The sequence below is a fragment of the Coturnix japonica genome, chromosome 11 (genome assembly GCF_054131305.1).
Source record: "Coturnix japonica strain WE chromosome 11, WE-NBRP24, whole genome shotgun sequence".
Taxonomy (NCBI): Eukaryota; Metazoa; Chordata; class Aves; order Galliformes; family Phasianidae; genus Coturnix; species Coturnix japonica.
The window spans coordinates 28,235,695-28,254,127 of record NC_140673.1 but is presented as its reverse complement, the minus strand read 5'-3'; the positions used below and the strand labels follow the sequence as shown (position 1 = coordinate 28,254,127).

The following is an 18,433-nucleotide window of genomic DNA, read 5'->3' as shown; positions in this document are numbered from 1 at the left end:
ATGGAATTACTCAGCGCTGTGTGAGACCTGGCAGGCAGCACAGAAGGGCCACAGAGGCCCAAGTACCACAGGAGGCAGCAGCATTGGACTGGGGCAGGGAAGCACAGCAGCAAGTTGCTCCTCCAGCCCTTGGCATCCCATCTCAGCTCCCAGCCCCGAACAGCCGGGCAGCCGCCTCGCTTACATGGGAGGCGATGAACTGCAGCGTTAGCAAACAGCCGCTGCTTCCCCAGCTGCTCCCATTGGGCTCAGGCAGCCCGGGGTGCACAGGGCACAGGGGCTGCTTCCCTACAGCCCCGAGCTGGAAAGCAGCTGATCATTAATAAACCACGACCAGCCCCATATCCCCTTCAGCTCAGCGCCCTGCTGAGGACCCGGCCCATGAATGACTTCCACAACACCAGCGTCCAAGGATCAAGGAGGTTTGCTTTATTACTATAAACTGGTTCATGTTCGTATACTTCACATATAAATATCCCGGTGACAACTAAAGGCACACACCTATGAAGACATCATGCACCTCAGCTGTGCCCGTACTCCATTACAAGAACTGTCGCCTTCTCTCCGCCATCAGAACTGAAGGGCTGGGGCTGCTCCCATGGCATCAGCCCGGCGGGGCTGGCAAAATACACAGAACGGCTGCTGGTAAAAACTCCCATTTCTACAAGTTCTAATAATGGGTTGGTGTGTCTGATTCACTCTGTGCCAAAGGGGCTGTTTGCAGAGCAGGCGGGTGGATCCATCGGCTCCCAGCTCCATTCCCAAACTCACTGTGCTCACACGTTGCTCTCGCTGCTCCCTGCTGCCTCCCATCAGTGCCCTAAAGCTCAAAGAGCACCACAGGTACAAGAGTTTTACAAAGCCCTGTTTCTCTTATAACACATTTGCCCCTCGCTGCCATTACAGCCTGTTCGCTCCCAGCCCAGCAGCTCCATCCCTGCACTCAGCTCTGACCCACCACAGCAGACGGAGCCGTGTGTCCTGCTGGAAACAGGTGAGCGAAGAAAAGGAGGAGGGCAACCCCCCCCCAGCAGCGTAAATAAATAAATACCAGCACAGTTTGTCAGGAACGGGAGGGTGAGTTTCAGGGTTTTATTATCAAAGTTCTGTAAAACAATTTCAGAAACTGTACATCGAATGGCACAGAGCGGAGCCACCTCTGCGTTCTGACCTGCACCAAAGGAAAAGCCGTGGAACTTTGCAACTAACAAAACTGCTCGCCTACCTACATTGCATATAACGTGGGATCACTGTGCATGAGGTTACACTGCAGCGACAGCCGACACCAATCAGTTCATACAACTCGAGATCAAGTAAAAAGTACATTATCAAGTAGCCTCGCTTTTAAAAGCATACAAAGGTCAGTTTTAAAATGCACCACCTCTTACCCGCGAGTTCAGCTCACAAACAACCAGAACGGCCCGACTGTGAGCGCTGCTGTCACTCGCGGCTCCAGGCTGCAGCAGGGAAGCTCGGAACCATTTGGGCTCGTCCCTTTTTGCTGCCTGCGGTGGATGCAGACCCAGGGATGGAAGCAGCCCCAGAAGGGCAGCGCATTACAACCTCATCAAAGCCAGAACAAAACCCACGGGGAAAGAAAACAACAGGGAAACAGAAACCAAAGACAAAACAAAACCCCCCAGAACAGAAGCCCGGCCACGTGGCTCAGGACAAAGAACCCGACCCATGTGAGAACTGCCAGAAGCTGCTGCGTTGATGAACTGCCCCTTTTCTTCTTGGCTTTTTCTGTGCAGTCACACTTAAGACCCTCAAGTCGATCCTCTGTACGTTGTAGGATTTTAGAACATTTAGGATGTTTCTGCCACAATCAACATGCAGTCAGTGCATTCCCTATACTGCTCTATTACTGCAATGAATCAAAGTCTAGAAACACTATCATAAGTGAGCTGATTTACTACAGGAGATCAGACGACAAACAGTCCATGCCTGCTGTAGATGCATGCAGCTTTTTACTTTTGCTTGAAGCATCACCAAGTTAGTAAAAATCGCTTGGCTACGCAATCCCTTTTGGCCATAACAAGGATGGTTACCTTTCTAGAAAGCTTTTGATGTGAGTTAGTATCAGGAGCCTTACGAACCATGTATAGCTTGGAGCTGTATACATCTAGATTTAGGATTAACGAGTACAGCATAAAAGAATCACACAGGAATGACACTGACGCACGTCTGCAGCCGTGTTCACTGCAAAGGCAACACTCAGTCGCTCATATCCATATCCTCTTCGTGGTGATCATCCCCATTTACTTTGGACTCCCTCGCTGATTCCCCACTTCCCTTCTCAGCCGCAGACTCCTTTACTTTGGGAGAAGAATCTGCCGTTTTCTTTTCTTCCTTCTTCTCCTTCTCGCTGTCGTATCCCTGCTCCTCTTCATCATAATCCCTTGTGACCTGCTTCGCCGGGATAAGAAAAGAAGTTAAAACTTGCCTTCACAGCCCCTGTGGGCACAAGGGCAACTACAGCGAGGGAGGGGAAGGTGACCAGGTCTTTAAACATACTTTCACGTCTTTATCACTCTCAGATTTCCGTTCTCGGTCCTTCTCTTTGTCTTTGCTTTTCTTTTTCTTGCTGGTCGACCGTTCCCTCTCGTCCCTACTTCTCTCTTTGTCTTTATCCTTCTTTTTCTCCTTTTTATGCCTACAGTGGTAAAATACATGGAAGGATGAGCAGCACAACCATGTCATTCTATGAGCAGAACCCAAATCACGTGCGGACCATTACCCACAGTTCATTAAAATCCTAAAGTAAGAACTGCGTGCAATTGGTGCCATTTGCTTTCAGAAAGTAACCAGACATCCCCATTCCTCAGCTCTGATCAAACACAATCACCACGAAGGGGCAGCTGTGCTTTTGTTAACAAAGGCAAAATGACAGTGTTTTACTGAGGAACAACCCAACTTCCACACCGTGGGAGAGAAGACCACCAGGTGCCCACCCAGAAGTCAGCTGAGCCCCAATGCACAGAGCCAGAGGGCCAGGTGCTGCCTGCTGCTTCTCCGCCCTGCACAGCCCTGGCTGGGAGCTCCTGAAGCTGATTACATTACGATAAAGGAGGCAGCGGAGATCTGTTCCTCTCAAAGAGGCAGCCCATGGGCCAGGGAGAACAGACGAGCTGTACTGGTACCAGCTGCAGGCTGACCCCGCCGTGCTCTTTGCTGTGGCTCATGGCAGGGTGCATTTTCCAGCTGAGATTCTCACTGACCTGCGGGGAGATGGGGACCGCGACATTTTCCTTTTAGGTGACCTGGGCTTTTTAGGTGACCGTGTTCCACTCCTGCTTCTTCTACGCCGTCTTTCCCTGCAGGGAAGAATCATTAAAGCCTTTTAGTCTGGTTTTTAAGCTCCAAATACATCTCCAGTTCCAGAATGAGCTCCAAATGTGGTAAATATACGGCATAAGTGGAACCTGATACCTGCTACCAGCAGTACTGCAAAGCCCAGGCAGCTGCTGACCAGCAGAGTAAGCCACTTCCTACCACACCACCACCTTAATGGAGAAACCACTGGCCCAACAATCCCATACCCAATATCCCCACAGCACCCATCATCCTGCCACACACACAAACACCATTTGCTCTGGTGTGGACCCTGTGTGCTGGAAATGGAGAACACGCACATTTTTCACATGTTTCCACCATACCTGCTTGTGCTCCTGGATCGCCTCGTTGTGCTGTAGCTTTTGGGGGGAGTCTTAGAACGTTTCTTTTCTTTCTCTTCTTTCTTTTTATCCCTTTCAGTAAAACAGACATTTATGTTTAAGTCATTTTCAGGCTATTCAAGTAGCATTCGCTACTTCTGCTATGCAGAAAAATGAACAAATGAAGACAAGACAGTTTCATTGGATACCGTATGTTTTCTCATTGTTTTTATTGGCCTGGGCACATTAATATTAATAAGAAAGAAACCAGAAAGGCAATTACCCATTAACAAAACTAGGGGCAGTTTTGCTATAGAACCCACATTTCCCAAAGGCAGCCCAAGTGACTCAGCCAACACACAGTGCCCATCAGCTCTGAGGAAAAGCATGTCATGTATTTCTACACTGCACACGTGTAGGGCAAACTCCACTCGGGTGGAGCAGGAGATGGTTGTTATTACAAAGCCCCGAGTTCATTCTGCTCTGCTTTTTTTCTTTTAAATCAAACACCTGAACTTTACTGCTCAATTTCTAGCAAACAGAAGTTCAGTGAAGGATTACCTGGTTTTGGATGTGCTCCTGGATCTTCTGCTTCTCTCTCTGGAATGAGATCTTCTTCGCCTTGGACTTTTAGATCGCCTCCTGCTTCTTGATTTTGAATGGGACCTTCTCCTTGATCTGCTCCTTGACCGTCTACCAAAGGGACATGGCACGTGAGAGTGACATACATGAAATGCTCATCAGATCAGTGCTAACTGTGTTGCAATGGAGGGAACCAAACAAGCTGAGTGGTTTTTCAGTCCGCTCTCTTCACACCCCACAGCCCAACTGGAGAGGAAAGCTGGCAAGTACTACTGAAGTGTGAAGAAATGTTTAAAACACCAAAACTGAACACAAACCAACTACTGATCAGTGAGCAGCAAAGAAGTACAAATGAGAAGCTCAGTTATAACAGCTTCATGAGGGCTGCTGGCACACACCGTCTAACTGGGAGTTGACAAGCTGACAATATAAACAAGCCAGAAGTATTTCTGCTTAGGCAGGTGTGCACTGACATCCTAGTGAGGATACGTGAACAGACCAAACTGAATGTGCCACACGTACAAGAAACAAGCAGCCCAGCAGGAATTGTGAACATTGGTGCTCACAAAGGTGTCCCAGTGCTTTGTTTTAAGACAAATTGCCATTTTCACATAAGCACGCTGGGAAGACATTGAAAAAAGAAGAGAGGTTTAAGGAAGTATTGCAAAATGGACTGACTGCAACAACTGAGAGTGTTACAGCAGTAAGAGCCACGTAAAGTCAAGGCTTTGTGCTAGTAATTACCTGTGTCTAGATGAAGAAGGCGTCCTCCTCCTCCTTGAGCGCGATCTTGACCGTGAATGCCGCCTTTTCTCATCTTTTTTGTCTGGAGTTAAAAAGGAAAAGAATCATTTGGGTTTTGTTTTTTTTTAAAACTAGTAATATTTTAGGGCCCAAGAAAATGTTCTAAAGAAAACCAAGTTGGGCTTCACACTGTAGGTATGAAGACAATAACGAAGTTAAGCTGTAGCTCCCCTTTTTCTCAAAAGAACAAACATGTGACAAAGAGACATAAAAATCCACAAATTCACGTGCAAAACTCAAGAAGTCAAAATTCAGGACATTTTTAACACAAGCCACTTAGAGAAGGGCAGCTGGGAGGCAAGGAGAAGCTGTGCTACAATCCCTTCTGCTCGGCTATGAAGGCTAAGGAACCTCTCAGATTGCTTTCAATCTGTTCCAGGTTACTTCTCAGACTGACTGGATACAACATTTGTGCATGAACTGCTGCAACACTCCGGAATTCATACCTGCAAAACTAAACCACACAAAAAAGGGGGGAAAAACAAGAGTTATTTCACAGGTCGGGACTTAAAAGACAGGAAACAATTGCCAGGAGGAAACACAATAATCTGAGGTCAAGTCTCCTTGCATCTGCAGGACAACTGCAGCACAGACAGCTGTGCCATCAATTTGTTCACACTTGTGAATTATGAATTCAGCCACCAGGGAAGATGAAATCATTAAACTCAGAGCAGGCAGAGACGATGTCAAACCACCACCGTGAATGAAGGATTCTGCGACTGAGAATTACCTGGCTCGATAGCAGCAGAAATTAACGACTGTGCTTCTCGTACTCTTTTCATAGCTTCTTCTATTTCTTTACTGGAGGTATCTGATTTCAGGCTTGGTGAAACAAGACCTGCAGCTACGTGGTTCAGCCTGGAAAATAAAAACAGCAACTGACGTATTCAGTGTGTTCATATACCCAAAACACAGAAGCCTGCACTGCCAGTTTGCAGCCTGTCCAAAAATGACTGATCCAAATGAAGCACAACCTGCCTGCAGGTTGGCACCATTCAGGTAACAGAGAAACAGGTCTGCGATGAAAAATTCTACAGCGCAGCAAGTCTGGGATGGAGGCAGTGGTAGAAAGCTCTTAAAATTCCAGTTAGCTATAAGTAATGAGTTTGTATTGTCTCGTGTGGGTTTCTGATGATGCATCTCAGTACATTTTTGTACAGCTGTATTTCAGTTCTCACCACCTGAAAGATCAGCTACAACACATTACCTGGCAGAAAATCACTTTCCACTCTATAAGCCAGATTCAGAAGCCCACAGTGATGAAAATTAAGGTTCAGAAGTTCCATCCCAGAAGTTGCTTTAAAGCCAGCCAGGTGTACCACACACAATGCATCCCTTACCTACAATGACTACTTTGTTCACCTGGTTTAAAATAAAGAATCGCATGCCAAAGTAATACTAAAACTGAGGATAGAACACGCACAGCTTTGCCCACTGGGGTAGGTTGGACAGTTTTGACTTAAGTTAAAAGCAACCCTTCCCTATTGCTGTTCACGTGCCACGTTATTTTAGAGAAAGTCATTTTTTTTCTAACCACCGAAATAAAAATCAGCAAATATTTGTGTTCATCGTTATTTGTTTTTTCTTATCAAGTAACAAATCTGCTGGCTGTTATTACTTCTGAAGCTGTAACGTGCAGCCTGTTACTATGGCCATGTATAGTAATTGCTCACCTTGGCTCACTCGCAGCCCTTAATGCTCCCAAGGGCTCTGGCTGCAAGCTGCGCTATTACATTACAGACATGGGAGTGACCAAAATTACATACATGAAACTTTCTGTCTCTAGCAACATGAAATCTCAGAGATTCACCGGTTATTTTATACATACAATCATTATTATGGTTATTCCATAGATCAGAGCAGATAATCTTAGTTTCCTGTCCTCTCTTCCCAGCAGAGCAGACAGAATCAGCAGTGACCCCCACAACATGAAGTTTCTCCAACCTTAATTAGACCCCGTAGAACAAAGATGGGATTCTGAATCACTGACATCACTCTCCAAAATAAGTGTTCAATTACTTGTAAACAACAAAACTTACTTTGGATCCACTGTGCTCATCAGTTTGAGTAGCTGATCCGCTGCAAGAGACTGGGGGGGAGAAGGGGGGGAAGGGAAGGAAAAGAAGTTAAAATCATGTTGGAAGAGGCACATGCTTCAGATGCTCAGTGTACCAGTGGCAGTAACTAAAGCAGTCTCTGTCAAGGAAAACCCCCCCAGCAAGTTACAGACAAGAAGATACACCATCCTGTTTCAGAGCCTGCAGGTGGGGGTGGGGATGAGTTGCCTGTCAGCACATTTCAGGGATGCTGAAGCATTTTATTCTTTTTCCTCCCCAGGGACCAAACAGCCTCTCCTGGACAGACTCAAAGCACTTCCCAATGAAAATGAACGTACCTCTTGTATTTACAGATTAGTTCACTGTTACTTCAAGAACAGAGACTTACTTGGACACATGCCCTTCAGAAGTTCTCAGTGTCAACTTAAAAAACAAGCAAAGTTTCTTTACTCAAAGAATTGCAGAAAGTTCTTTTTACAGCTCTTCAGTAAATCCAGATATTGCCACCTCGGGCCACCTCCTGAAGCAGCAGTATGTTAACAAAGCAAAACCTTTTGTTTCCAGCAATCTCATGCACAGAGAGGCAGCCATTGCAGTCCAACTGGCTTAATGGACACAGGAGATTTTTAAATGCTTATTTTTCCTACTTTCATCTCCATATCAGCATTGTTTGCTTTTGCTCCCACACATGGCATGCATAAATAGAATGCTGGGTGAGGAATCTCCTTAGCACTGCGATAAATTAATGCTTCTTCCATCTACAGATTAAGCCCTCCCTGCAGTATATGGCTCTTATACCTCAGACATTAACTCAGTGTTCTACTCACTATTTCTCAGTATTTGAGCTCTTCCCCCCCCCAGTTTTACAAACCTACAATCAAACCAAGTCTTGGTGTTTCCTACAAGTACACAATTAAGGAGACAACCATCACTTTTTAACTGTTGATCTGCCATAAGAGATTCAGAGGCACTTAAGGCACTCCACTGTTAGTCTCCAACTATTTGTAGGTTCTTCTGGCATTAACTGAGAAGTGCTACAGAGAGCAACTATTCTGAAGAGTGCTCAGAAAAATCAGTCACGGGATTTTTAGTCAGCTGGACTGATATAACTGAGAACTGCTCTTCACTGGAGAAGAGGGCAACAAAAATAAAGAGCAAACTCCAGATCTTCAGCTCGTTATTTAATCCAGTGCTGAAACCTAAGAACAGCACCAGTCTTACCCATCAACACGTGTGGGACAACACAGAACGCTGTGACACACCTGAGAGTTTAAGTTTGCTCCAGGAAGCCCAAGAGCAGCAAGGGCAGGATCGAGAGCAGGAGCTCCGAGAGCAGCTAAAGGAACAGCACCAATCTGTAACAAAGACAGCAATGAGCCAAAGCAACATTCAACTGACAAAAACTGTTCAGAGTCTCCAAGCGTTCTGTAAGCATTCTAAAATGAGACTCTGCCAGGAGTTACCAGGAAAACTCACTCCAAGTTTCTAAGCCAGTGACCTCACCTTCTGTAACTTCCCCCAGGTTTCAAGGCTCAGCTCTACAGCTTCTGAACAGCTCAATACATCTTTCATATAGGAATAACACGAGTTACATGCAGGAGTGCTAAGCAGAAGCTGAAGAAGCAGATCTGAGATAGATCTGAGATATGCAGAGCTAATGAAGCCAGACTCTTACTGATTTGCCTCCTGCACTTTGATTCTGAGCTCTAATAAGATGTGTTTTGAACTTATATTTTTCTGTAACACACTTTTTTTGCCATTCATTTTCCACATGATTTTCTGTGTGTTTAAAGAGCAAATACACGCTGTAACTTTTCCCCCCCCTCAGCTGTAATATTACTGAAGTTATTTCTCCACAGCTCATCAATTTCTTGGCATTCAGGAATTTAGACTCTGTCTGTAAGATCCCTCCTCCTTGTCAGATCTGTTGGTAAGCATTCAATGGAGAGAAAAGGGATCTGAGGGGAAAGGCCGTAAGTGGCACAGCAGAAGTACTCCTCCTAACAACTCACCATCCTTCCAACAAAAACTGTATCAGAGGGCTGCAACAATACTATCCATGGAGGTATCCAAAGTACAACACTCCCTGCCTCAACATCAGCATGCCAGCAGGTTCCTCTGGAAACCAACCGACCGACCAAGCAGGAAGCAACTGAGCACCCAGCATTGGGTTCCCTTCATCCAGCCCAAGCAGAAAACCTACCTGAGAAAGTGGGTTGGGAGTAGGCAGGAGTCCACCTCCAGGCAGCAGACCTGCCACAGCATTGGCTGGTGCCAAGAGAGACAAAGCCTTAGTCTCATCAGGAATGACTCCTGCAGAGAAATAGCCTGGCATTAGAACGCATTCTTTTTCTAAAGCAGAAAATACACAAATACACCCAAGAAAATGTCTCCCTGATACACCACCTGAGTTTGTTGAAAGTACTTATGTTTGCTAAAATACAAAGCTTGATGGCTATTAATATTTATCATTAATTTTTTTTTTGTCAGAATGAAACTTCAATGCGTGAAAATTTGACTGTTCCTTTTTCTCTACAAATGGTTAAGTATCTAGAGCAAAAAAAAATAGCACAATACACACTACTGTTTTGTTAACACTGCCAAGATTTCATCACCTGTACTCGATTTTTAAGTCATGAACCAAACGTAAGCAAGCACAGTCGGTTCTCCAGGGGTGTGCTCTCAACTTTCAAAAGCTGTTTTATGAACAACGACTCGTGTCGGCTGCTTCACTACAAAGCACACAGAAAAATCAAGATACACAAGACAAAAAAAGTTTGATTTAGGGGTTAATAATACGGTACAGTTCACTATGTTTTCTTTTACACCTACCATAGCAAATTTGTAAAACTTAAAGAGAAGGTACGGAAATATTTTTTTGCTGAATCAAGCGTAGGGCTTTTGCTGACTTGTCAGATAAAAACGACAGACTCTGCAGGTCTTCCAATACAAGCTGTGTGTGTCTGCATACGTACAGTACGTCGTGGCACATTCCTTACCTGTGCAGTAAAATGCTTATGTTCCGATATGTGCCATGCTTATGTACCAAGAATGCTGCTACGGAAGAAACTTCTGGCCCCAAATCTTGCAGCCAACTAAGACAAGCGTCTTATTTACTGCCTGCTCTGCACAGATAATTTGAAGGGTCCTAGCGCAAAACAAGTACTTGTGTAGGTGTTTTTTACTTCTATCCAACAGCAAAAGCCCTATACAGATGGATTAATTTGTTAATGTGCCCAAGCCCCCAAAATGAGAGTTCAATAAAACAATTTTACTAAATATTTGCAAATACCAGTAGCGTTTCTGCAATACGTATTAAGAAACTGCATCTCATCATAAAACATACAATATGTACAGGGCACTTAAGAGAAACTGGATAAGCTGCAGAAGAAAACTGTTGGGTGGTATTTTCAGCAGGGCCTGGTATATAGTTCAGGCTGAACCAGGGAAAAGAACTGTAAAACACAACAACAAAAAAGAAAAACCACTGTTAAATAAAGGTAATGGTTCCTTCCACCTATACTGAGAAGTGCCGATAATATAAACAAATGTACAACACACAGCACTGTTATCTCGCTCGTGTCATTGAGCTGCCATCAATTTAGATACCAAAAGTTATGGAGGGAGAGGAGGGGAAAAAGGTCATTTAGATAAAGGGCATTAACGCATAAATATATTAACATACCTACAGAGAGATTACGGGGTAATTTTGCATGCAAAATTATGTCTGAGAGGATATTTATCAATTACAGCTAAACATTTCAAATTAGTGCAGCTACGACATTTCCGGCAGCTAAACGCAAACCCTCACTCATCTCCAGACACCTCACAGGAGATCTGCATTCATTAAAAAAAATCATGCATCTGATGCTCTACTCGTTTCTTTAAAAGGTATTTAGAAATAAATAAACTACAAGTGAAAAAAGCAATGAGGCCCCTCACCAGTTAATTTTCATGCTTCAAGAGCTTTTTTTACTGCTGCTTTGTTAGAACCATGAAATACTGTATGAATATGTAGAAATGAAAGAAAAAGAAACAGACAAAAGAAACAAACATTAACCAAAGAACCTAAATACCCCCCCAGCCACCTTTAATCTTAGAGCTCCTTCCAAATCTAGGAATATCACAGTGAAAATTACAATGAATACTAAACCTTACCGTAGACTTTGTGTATAGCTCTATAACACAAAGCAACAGCCAACACCAAAGTGTCTGTGTGTGCTAAACCTGGAGTGCACTTGTGATATATGGGATAATTATTGCGCTAGACAGATAATAAACATTCACTTTAGCGACAGGCAATAATAAAACAGAATTATCACAGCAGAAAACAAGAGAGGTGAGGGCCCAGTTCAGCACAGTAATTAAGCATCTGCCTGACTTTAAGCACATGAACAAATTCACTGCGGTTTTAAGAATCTCGCTGTACGGTGCTTAAGTAACTTGTTGAATTGGGACCCCGGCAGCACGAAATTAGAGGTAAGGATGCTCCCATACAGGGACCAGGGGCAGAGCTTCATTGGCTGAACACGTGGCTGGGGATAGGCCACATCATTATGACAGAACTGTTCACACTCTGAATCACTGTAATACCATAAGAAACAGCCCATAAGGAACTCTGTGACTTAAACAGGCCCATTAAAATACAATGATGTCATTAACATTATCTTTAGACAATCTGAACTGAAACCACTGGGCAGAGTTTTTATGCACCAGTTTTATCCAGAATGGACAAGTCAGACTGACAAAGAATATTCTTTTAATCCTTATTGGAAAAACTAAACACTGACATCTGTCAGCATGGGCCTCGGAGAATGTTTCAGTATTGACTGATGGACTGTTACTATGTCATGCTTTAATATAAGGAGGAGAATAAGATGCCTTTCCACTACCCTGTAATAACTGCAGTAGGGAAAGGGGAAGCAGTAACTCCACATTTCTGAACGTGCTCTGTAGTCCCCCCACAGCAGCATGTCCCAGTCAAAGGTCACGCTGCAGATTCCTACCTTCCAGAAATTAAGTTTCCATATCTCTTAAACTGCAGGAATACAAAGATAAGACAGTTCCCCAGGCTTCCAAAGACATCCTTGTAGCATTATAATGTCTTAATAAAAGGTCTGAACCCAGACCACGCACCAAATTCGTTATTGTAGTATGACTTCATCTGCAGGGGTGGTACTTAATTCAAGCCATTTGGGAAAACCCATCATTTCAGAAGTAAATCAGTACAAGAAAACAGTACAATGGAAATCAATTACTTCTAAAGCAAGTCTAGAAGAGTTTAATAAGACTTCTGCAAGAAGAGGTGTCTTCTCAGCACAGTTTTTAAGTTCCAAAAACCCTGCTCATTGCCTTTCAAATTACTGTAACACCCTAAAATGTAAAAATAAAAAGAAGAAGAGAAAATGTAGTTAACAAGTGGTTACACCAGGAAAACACTTGGGGACTTGAGTGCTTGCTGGCCTTTAGTTAATGTCTAGAATCCCCTGTAGCTGCAGAGGACCCACTGTTTTTCAGTCATCAGGAAGGGCTTTGCATTTGCCTTCTCCACTACAAAAATCACACACACAAATAACAGAGAGAAGAGTTTATTATTTAGTGAAATTCTATTAAAATAAAGCATGGCTGAACAAGAAAACTTGGAATAACTGCTAGTACCAGTGCCCATCTGGCACCTCTTGGAAGAGCTCACTTTCAAATTACATCTACTGAAACCCTTGGTATACTGGAGTTCACAATGAGAGTGAATGAATGGCTTTTCAGGGAAGCTCCCCACTGAGTGCAAGGCAGCGAATATCAAAGAGGCGTTAACCTACTCTCCCGTGTGCTCTCAGGGAGGGAGAAACCATTCTCATGAAGAGATTCATGCACACGTGAATGATGTAAATGCTACTTAAGGGAAAATTTCCTTACAGCATTGACCTGTTTGCAGAGCTCCATTTAAGAAAATGTCTCACTGACATCAATAAAGAGCATAATTTGCAAGTAACTCTGCCTAAACTGCTAATATTCTAAACTTAAGAAACACAAAAGCAGTAAGAGGTAAGCTTCCCATTTTCATTCAGCATCACTAAATAAAAGCAGTACTTAATCCAAGAGCCAATTGCAATATACCAAGGGTTTTTAAATGTTAATAGTCATACGTTTGACATCTTACTAATGCTCATTTTTGTGAACTACATTGGAATAAAATGTCATCATATGCTGGCTGCATAGACCATTAAACAATTCACAAACCTTCTGCATATGGAACCACTATCAAGGCTCTGTCAACGAACACAGTGTTTGTCAGGTGCTGGGCCACAACCGCCGAGTCGGGCTCGTGGAACTTTACAAAACACACACGTGATGACACGGGCAAGGGAGAATCACTGGAAAAGAAGGAGAAATTAATGAGATGCAACAAAATCAGACGCGATGAGACGTTATGGCTCCCTGTGTTGCCTTTCACCAAACCACAAAGTCAAGAAATTACGAGTGAAGACACTCTCCTATAAAATTACAGAAATAATTCGACTGCCTTGTTTGCAACTGAAGATGAATTCCATCATGCAGGGTATAGCTACGGCCAGTTGCCTAAATGCAGATTAGTTTTCATCACTTATCTGTAAGAGAAGAAGGAGACAAATGCTTTATTCAAGGAAAACAGAGCTATCTTACGGATTATGCTAGTGAAGTTCTCAGGAATGGGAGCTGTGTACTCTCTGCTTTAGCACCCAGATTGCATTTCTGAAGTAAACTATGAAGAGGAGAATGATTAAAACATGATTATTTTACTTCTTAACACTATTTCATAAATGCTTCTAGCCCAAACTTCACTGTGCTTCTTCTTGTGGCCAAATGCATGCACAGAAACCACCCGGCTCCCTTCAGAGGGAGGTAGGCAGCTCAGAACATGCATTACTCAACAGTACCAGAACAAAGCCCAGATACAGGAATGTCATTTGGGCAATGCTACAGCTGAAATCACACTAAAGGGCCAAGAGTTCCTGGAGAACCAACCTGTACCATCAGCCTCTCAGCAAGACAGGCCCCTGCCCACTGCACAGCTCAGAGTGAGCACCTCAGCAGGACTGTGCACAAACCCTCAGCTATGGAAAATCAGAAGAGAACGTGGAAACTTTGACTCCATTTAAAGACCAGAATCATTTACCTCCTACAGGGATAAGAAAGCATGGTAGGCTGTGAAAGCCCCTGGGCGAAAATGGTGACAACAGAAAGAATGAAGGCAAAAATCAACTCAGTAGAGATCCAAAGTAGATTTCCAAAGTCCATAGTGTATGAAAACTGCACATTTTCCTTTAGTCAGTGATCTACATCAAGAGTTAAGAGCTGCCTACAGAAGATTGAGAGCAGGCACAGGAAGCAGCACCAACTCCCTAATGCTGCGCTTCCCAACCACGGCCAGGCTGCTCCCAAGTCTCAGCCAGAGGAGCCAGCTCCCAGGAACACCCCCATGTCTTCATGACACTGACCTGCCTTTGCTAACCAACATCTACAAACAGTTAACAGATCAGTTCTGAAAATGCACCCCACGGCCCAACTGCTTTATCTGGAAAAGTGACCAAGTCTTTAATCACTTGCAATAGGAAATATCACAATTCAGGAGAAAGAAGAACGACATGAAATAGAAATGTGACAACTGACACTTTTCCTTTCTGTTAGTGCCAATGCCAAAAATGGTGGCTGACCTTTACCACCACCGAGCAAAGGAATGCTGAGACACACAGTGATTTACTGTGCCTGAACCACACCATGTCAACAGGGCATTCCAGCCCTCACCTCCTAACTCAACACGCCTCCTTCCAAGTTCCTCCATATTGCAGCTGCATTTCAGACATTACATCTTATTTCTGAAAGGACGTTCCTGCCACTTACACCGACATTACTGCTGCTCTAACATCAAGCATGGACAGGCTGTAATGAATAGTGTGCAACTAGGAGATATCTTTCCACATTACCATATTCATACTACGGTGGGAAGAACCAGAGCAGGAACACCCACTCATGCTCCTCACTTTGCAGCAGAGGTTGTCATCCTTCTCTCTGCACAGCAACCACAGCAATAGCAACCAAGCAAAGCTGCTCTTCTGAGGAGAGCTGTTGTCTAACTGTCACTTGCAATTATTACAGAGAAAGCAAAAGATCTTGTCAATTCCCACATCATCCAGCTTACAAGGTTACAATATACACTGCTAATGTTATTAATCTTTAACTCCATATATTAGATTTTCCACCAAATACGCTTTCTTCCTGATACATTTCTCTGTTGATAACCAGTCACTGGATCACCCATCCACCAACAGGACCAGAATCCACATTGGTTTCTGCATCCACATTTCAGAGCAGAAATGTAAATTGTGATAGAAGGACCATCCCAAATGCTAAACAAGACATGCTCAAATCATCATCTACACATGTGTGTAGAAATATTTTAAAAATATTTATGTGTGGACGCATACAATATATTTTAATTTTCTATATTATACACTATCTATATGAATATTTATACTGTATGGTTTGCTGATATTTATCAATATTGTATATATATTCTGTAAGCAGTCTCAGAAGTCTATTCCTTCCACTTCTGCCCATCTCAGAGTCAGGATCTCAAGTTTAAAGGAGAAGGAACAGCACAGCCTTCAGCGCAGAGCAAAGAACCCACTCGTGTAGGCAGATACACGTCTCCCCTCAGCTCCAAACCAAACCCGGACACCCGACGCGTCCCTCCCAGCACCCATCGCTCAGCACAGCCACACCTCCCGGCACAGCACGGCGCTGCCGCGGCACCTCCACAGCGACAGAGGCACAAAGGGAACAGCAGGAGGAATCCTCAGAACTGACAAGTTAGAAATGCAATCCCAGCCTGAAAAAAAGCCTTTTCCAGTTTCAACTGCGCAACCTTTAGCTCATTTCAATAGCGTACACAGTGTTAAATAAAGCCAGTTTTCCACTCAGATACAACACAGCTCACTCCAATAGCTGGTCAGTATTTCCTGCATCTCCTGTGCCAGTCCTATTTTGCTACACCACATTTCCTGTTCTCCACTGTCCTCCTCGGCGGTTTTCCTATAGTTACAACTTCTTCACAAAGGCAAAGATCCCCACAGGGATTATCCCCTCATTTACAGATCTGAAACACAAAAGAAACGTAGGCCAGACGCTCTCAGTGGCCTTTAGTGCTTTGAGACATCTGGAATCTCAGGCTATTCACACCATGTTGCCTCTTCCTCCATCAGCAGAGCCCTCACCAACACAGCTGGGAAGGCCACGATACCAGCACCAGAACAAAGGAGGCAGAAGTGAGCTGGGAAGAGCAGGAGCTCAGCGTGCAGAAACAGCCTTACACCACGATACGTGCCCAAATGGTAGCCTTGAAGATACGAGCTATGCCCCAGCATCCAACGCATTAAACAGGCACGAAGATACAATTCAGAGCTCTTGGAAGCCACCTCATTCCTCCTGTAAGCCAATCCTCAGATATACACACGGCAGACCAGTGTAACCCAGGGCAGATCCATCAGCTGCACTGAGCAAGGTCCTTTGGGGCCGGCATTTCACACGTTTGTGCAACAGAATTAAATCCAGCACACACCGAGGGCCTCAGCCGTGGTAACAAAGTAACTGGGCTGAGCTTTGTTCTCTTCCGTAACCTCAGACCTTTAACATATTAAGTTAATATGTACCTAAAACAGCGCAAAGCTTCAGAAACAGACTTTGCCTACAATAACCGCTCCTGAAAGATCAGCCCACACGTGGAAGCACATCCAGGGATCACGGCTGTTCAAAGGCAGCCGGCTGTGCTGAGCAGCACGGCTGCTGTTACACACAGCCAGCCCGGCTGCTAACAAAGCAGCGCTCACAGGCAGCACCGCACCTCGGCCTCAGCTACACACTGCATTTCCTTCCACGTTTTTGTCTCCAGCACCGAATTTCCAGCAGCCAACACAACCACATGCAGCTCTCCTGGTGTGCACAGCAGGACGGGCACATCTTCCTGGTTCTGAGCTAGCAGGGATTGAAGACTGCACGATAGAACACGAGAACGCTTTACAGCAGGCCATCCCACCAGTACTAAGCGCAGTATGGCCGCTCGTTTTGCACACAGCCTTTTTTTGCGCGGCACACACTGGGTTTAAGGCGCACCCTCGTAACGCTGCGTTCGGCCCTGGGGGGTCAGCCCTGAACAAGGGGAGACGGCTCAAAGCGGGACTGTGCCGGGAGGGATCCCACACAGCGCACACACACTGTACACACACACACACACACACACACACACACACACAGCACAGTGCACACACACCGCACACACACCGTTACACAGCGCACACACACACACACACACACACCGTTACACAGCACACACACACACACACACACAGCACAGCGCACACACACACACACACTGTACACACACACACCGCACACACACACACCGTTACACAGCACACACACACACACACACACACACACACACCGTTACACACCACACACCGCCCGCGTCCGCCGCCATCGCCCCGAGGAGCCGGATCCGGATCGGGATCGTCCCGACGCGCAGAGCGCGGCCATGGGGCGGCGCTGGGGGCGGAGGCGGCGGCCATGGAGGCGCGATGTTGGGCCGGACCCGGGACTCACTCAGGGGGGAAGAGGCGCAGCTCCTCGATCTTGCCGAGGAAGCCGAAGAGCGTCCGCATCTGCTCGGAGCTGGCGCTGGGGGACACGTTGGTCACCTGGATCACGTCGGTGCCGCTGCTCGAGGCCATGGCGCCGGAGCTACGGACAGCGGGGGGGGAACGAACAGCGAGTCAAGGCCCGAGCGCCGCTCAGCCCGCAACGGCCGTGAGGGGCGCCCCGCGGCCTGGCCTGGCCCTGCTATCCCTATCCCTATCCCTGTCCCAGTCCCTGTTTGTCCCTATCCCTTATCCCAATCCCTATCCCTGTTTATCCCTATCCCTGTTTATCCCTATCCCTGTTTATCCCTATCCCCGTCCCGCTCCCCTCGCAGCCCGTTCCTCACCAGCTCCCTGGGCCGCACGATCCCACAATCCCCCGCGGCCGGCACCGCGCACGCGCAGATCGAGCGCCCCGCCGACGCACGCGGCCTCACGGCGCACGGCACCGGAGACTGCGCATGCGCGTGTCCCCTGCCCCGCCCGGCACTGCGCAGTGACAGCGCATGCGCAGCCAGCGGACGGCGCCGCTCCGCCTCCGTGCACGCGCGTTGGGCGCCCAGGGGCGCGCGGGACACATCGCGCACGCGCAGAGCGGGATTGGGCCTGAGGGGCGGAATGGGGCGATGGGTGGGAACGGGAACCAATGGGATCCAATGGGAAC

At 45.9% G+C, this 18,433-nt stretch overlaps 1 protein-coding gene across 5 annotated transcripts; it reads right to left on the bottom strand.

Annotated features, from left to right (window-relative positions):
• Positions 1 to 1,078: 1,078 nt before the first annotated feature.
• On the bottom strand, positions 1,079 to 18,150 carry SRSF11 (serine and arginine rich splicing factor 11). 5 transcript variants are annotated; one of them, XM_085512452.1, is made up of 13 exons: positions 18,117 to 18,150; positions 17,594 to 17,872; positions 13,337 to 13,470; positions 9,303 to 9,412; positions 8,362 to 8,454; positions 7,082 to 7,131; positions 5,773 to 5,900; positions 4,983 to 5,064; positions 4,218 to 4,349; positions 3,660 to 3,749; positions 3,222 to 3,317; positions 2,518 to 2,656; positions 1,079 to 2,412 (listed from the first exon to the last, which is right to left on the bottom strand). In XM_085512452.1, exons 2-13 carry the CDS (start codon positions 17,698 to 17,700, stop codon positions 2,218 to 2,220), a joined length of 1,356 nt encoding a protein of 451 aa, XP_085368578.1. In that variant the 5' UTR covers positions 17,701 to 17,872; positions 18,117 to 18,150; the 3' UTR covers positions 1,079 to 2,217. The 5 variants fall into 5 exon arrangements, with proteins under 5 accessions (XP_085368578.1, XP_015726341.1, XP_015726342.1 ...); XM_015870855.3 differs by having other exon boundaries at positions 17,735 to 17,872; XM_015870856.3 differs by having other exon boundaries at positions 1,079 to 2,409; positions 17,735 to 17,872.
• Positions 18,151 to 18,433: the final 283 nt, after the last annotated feature.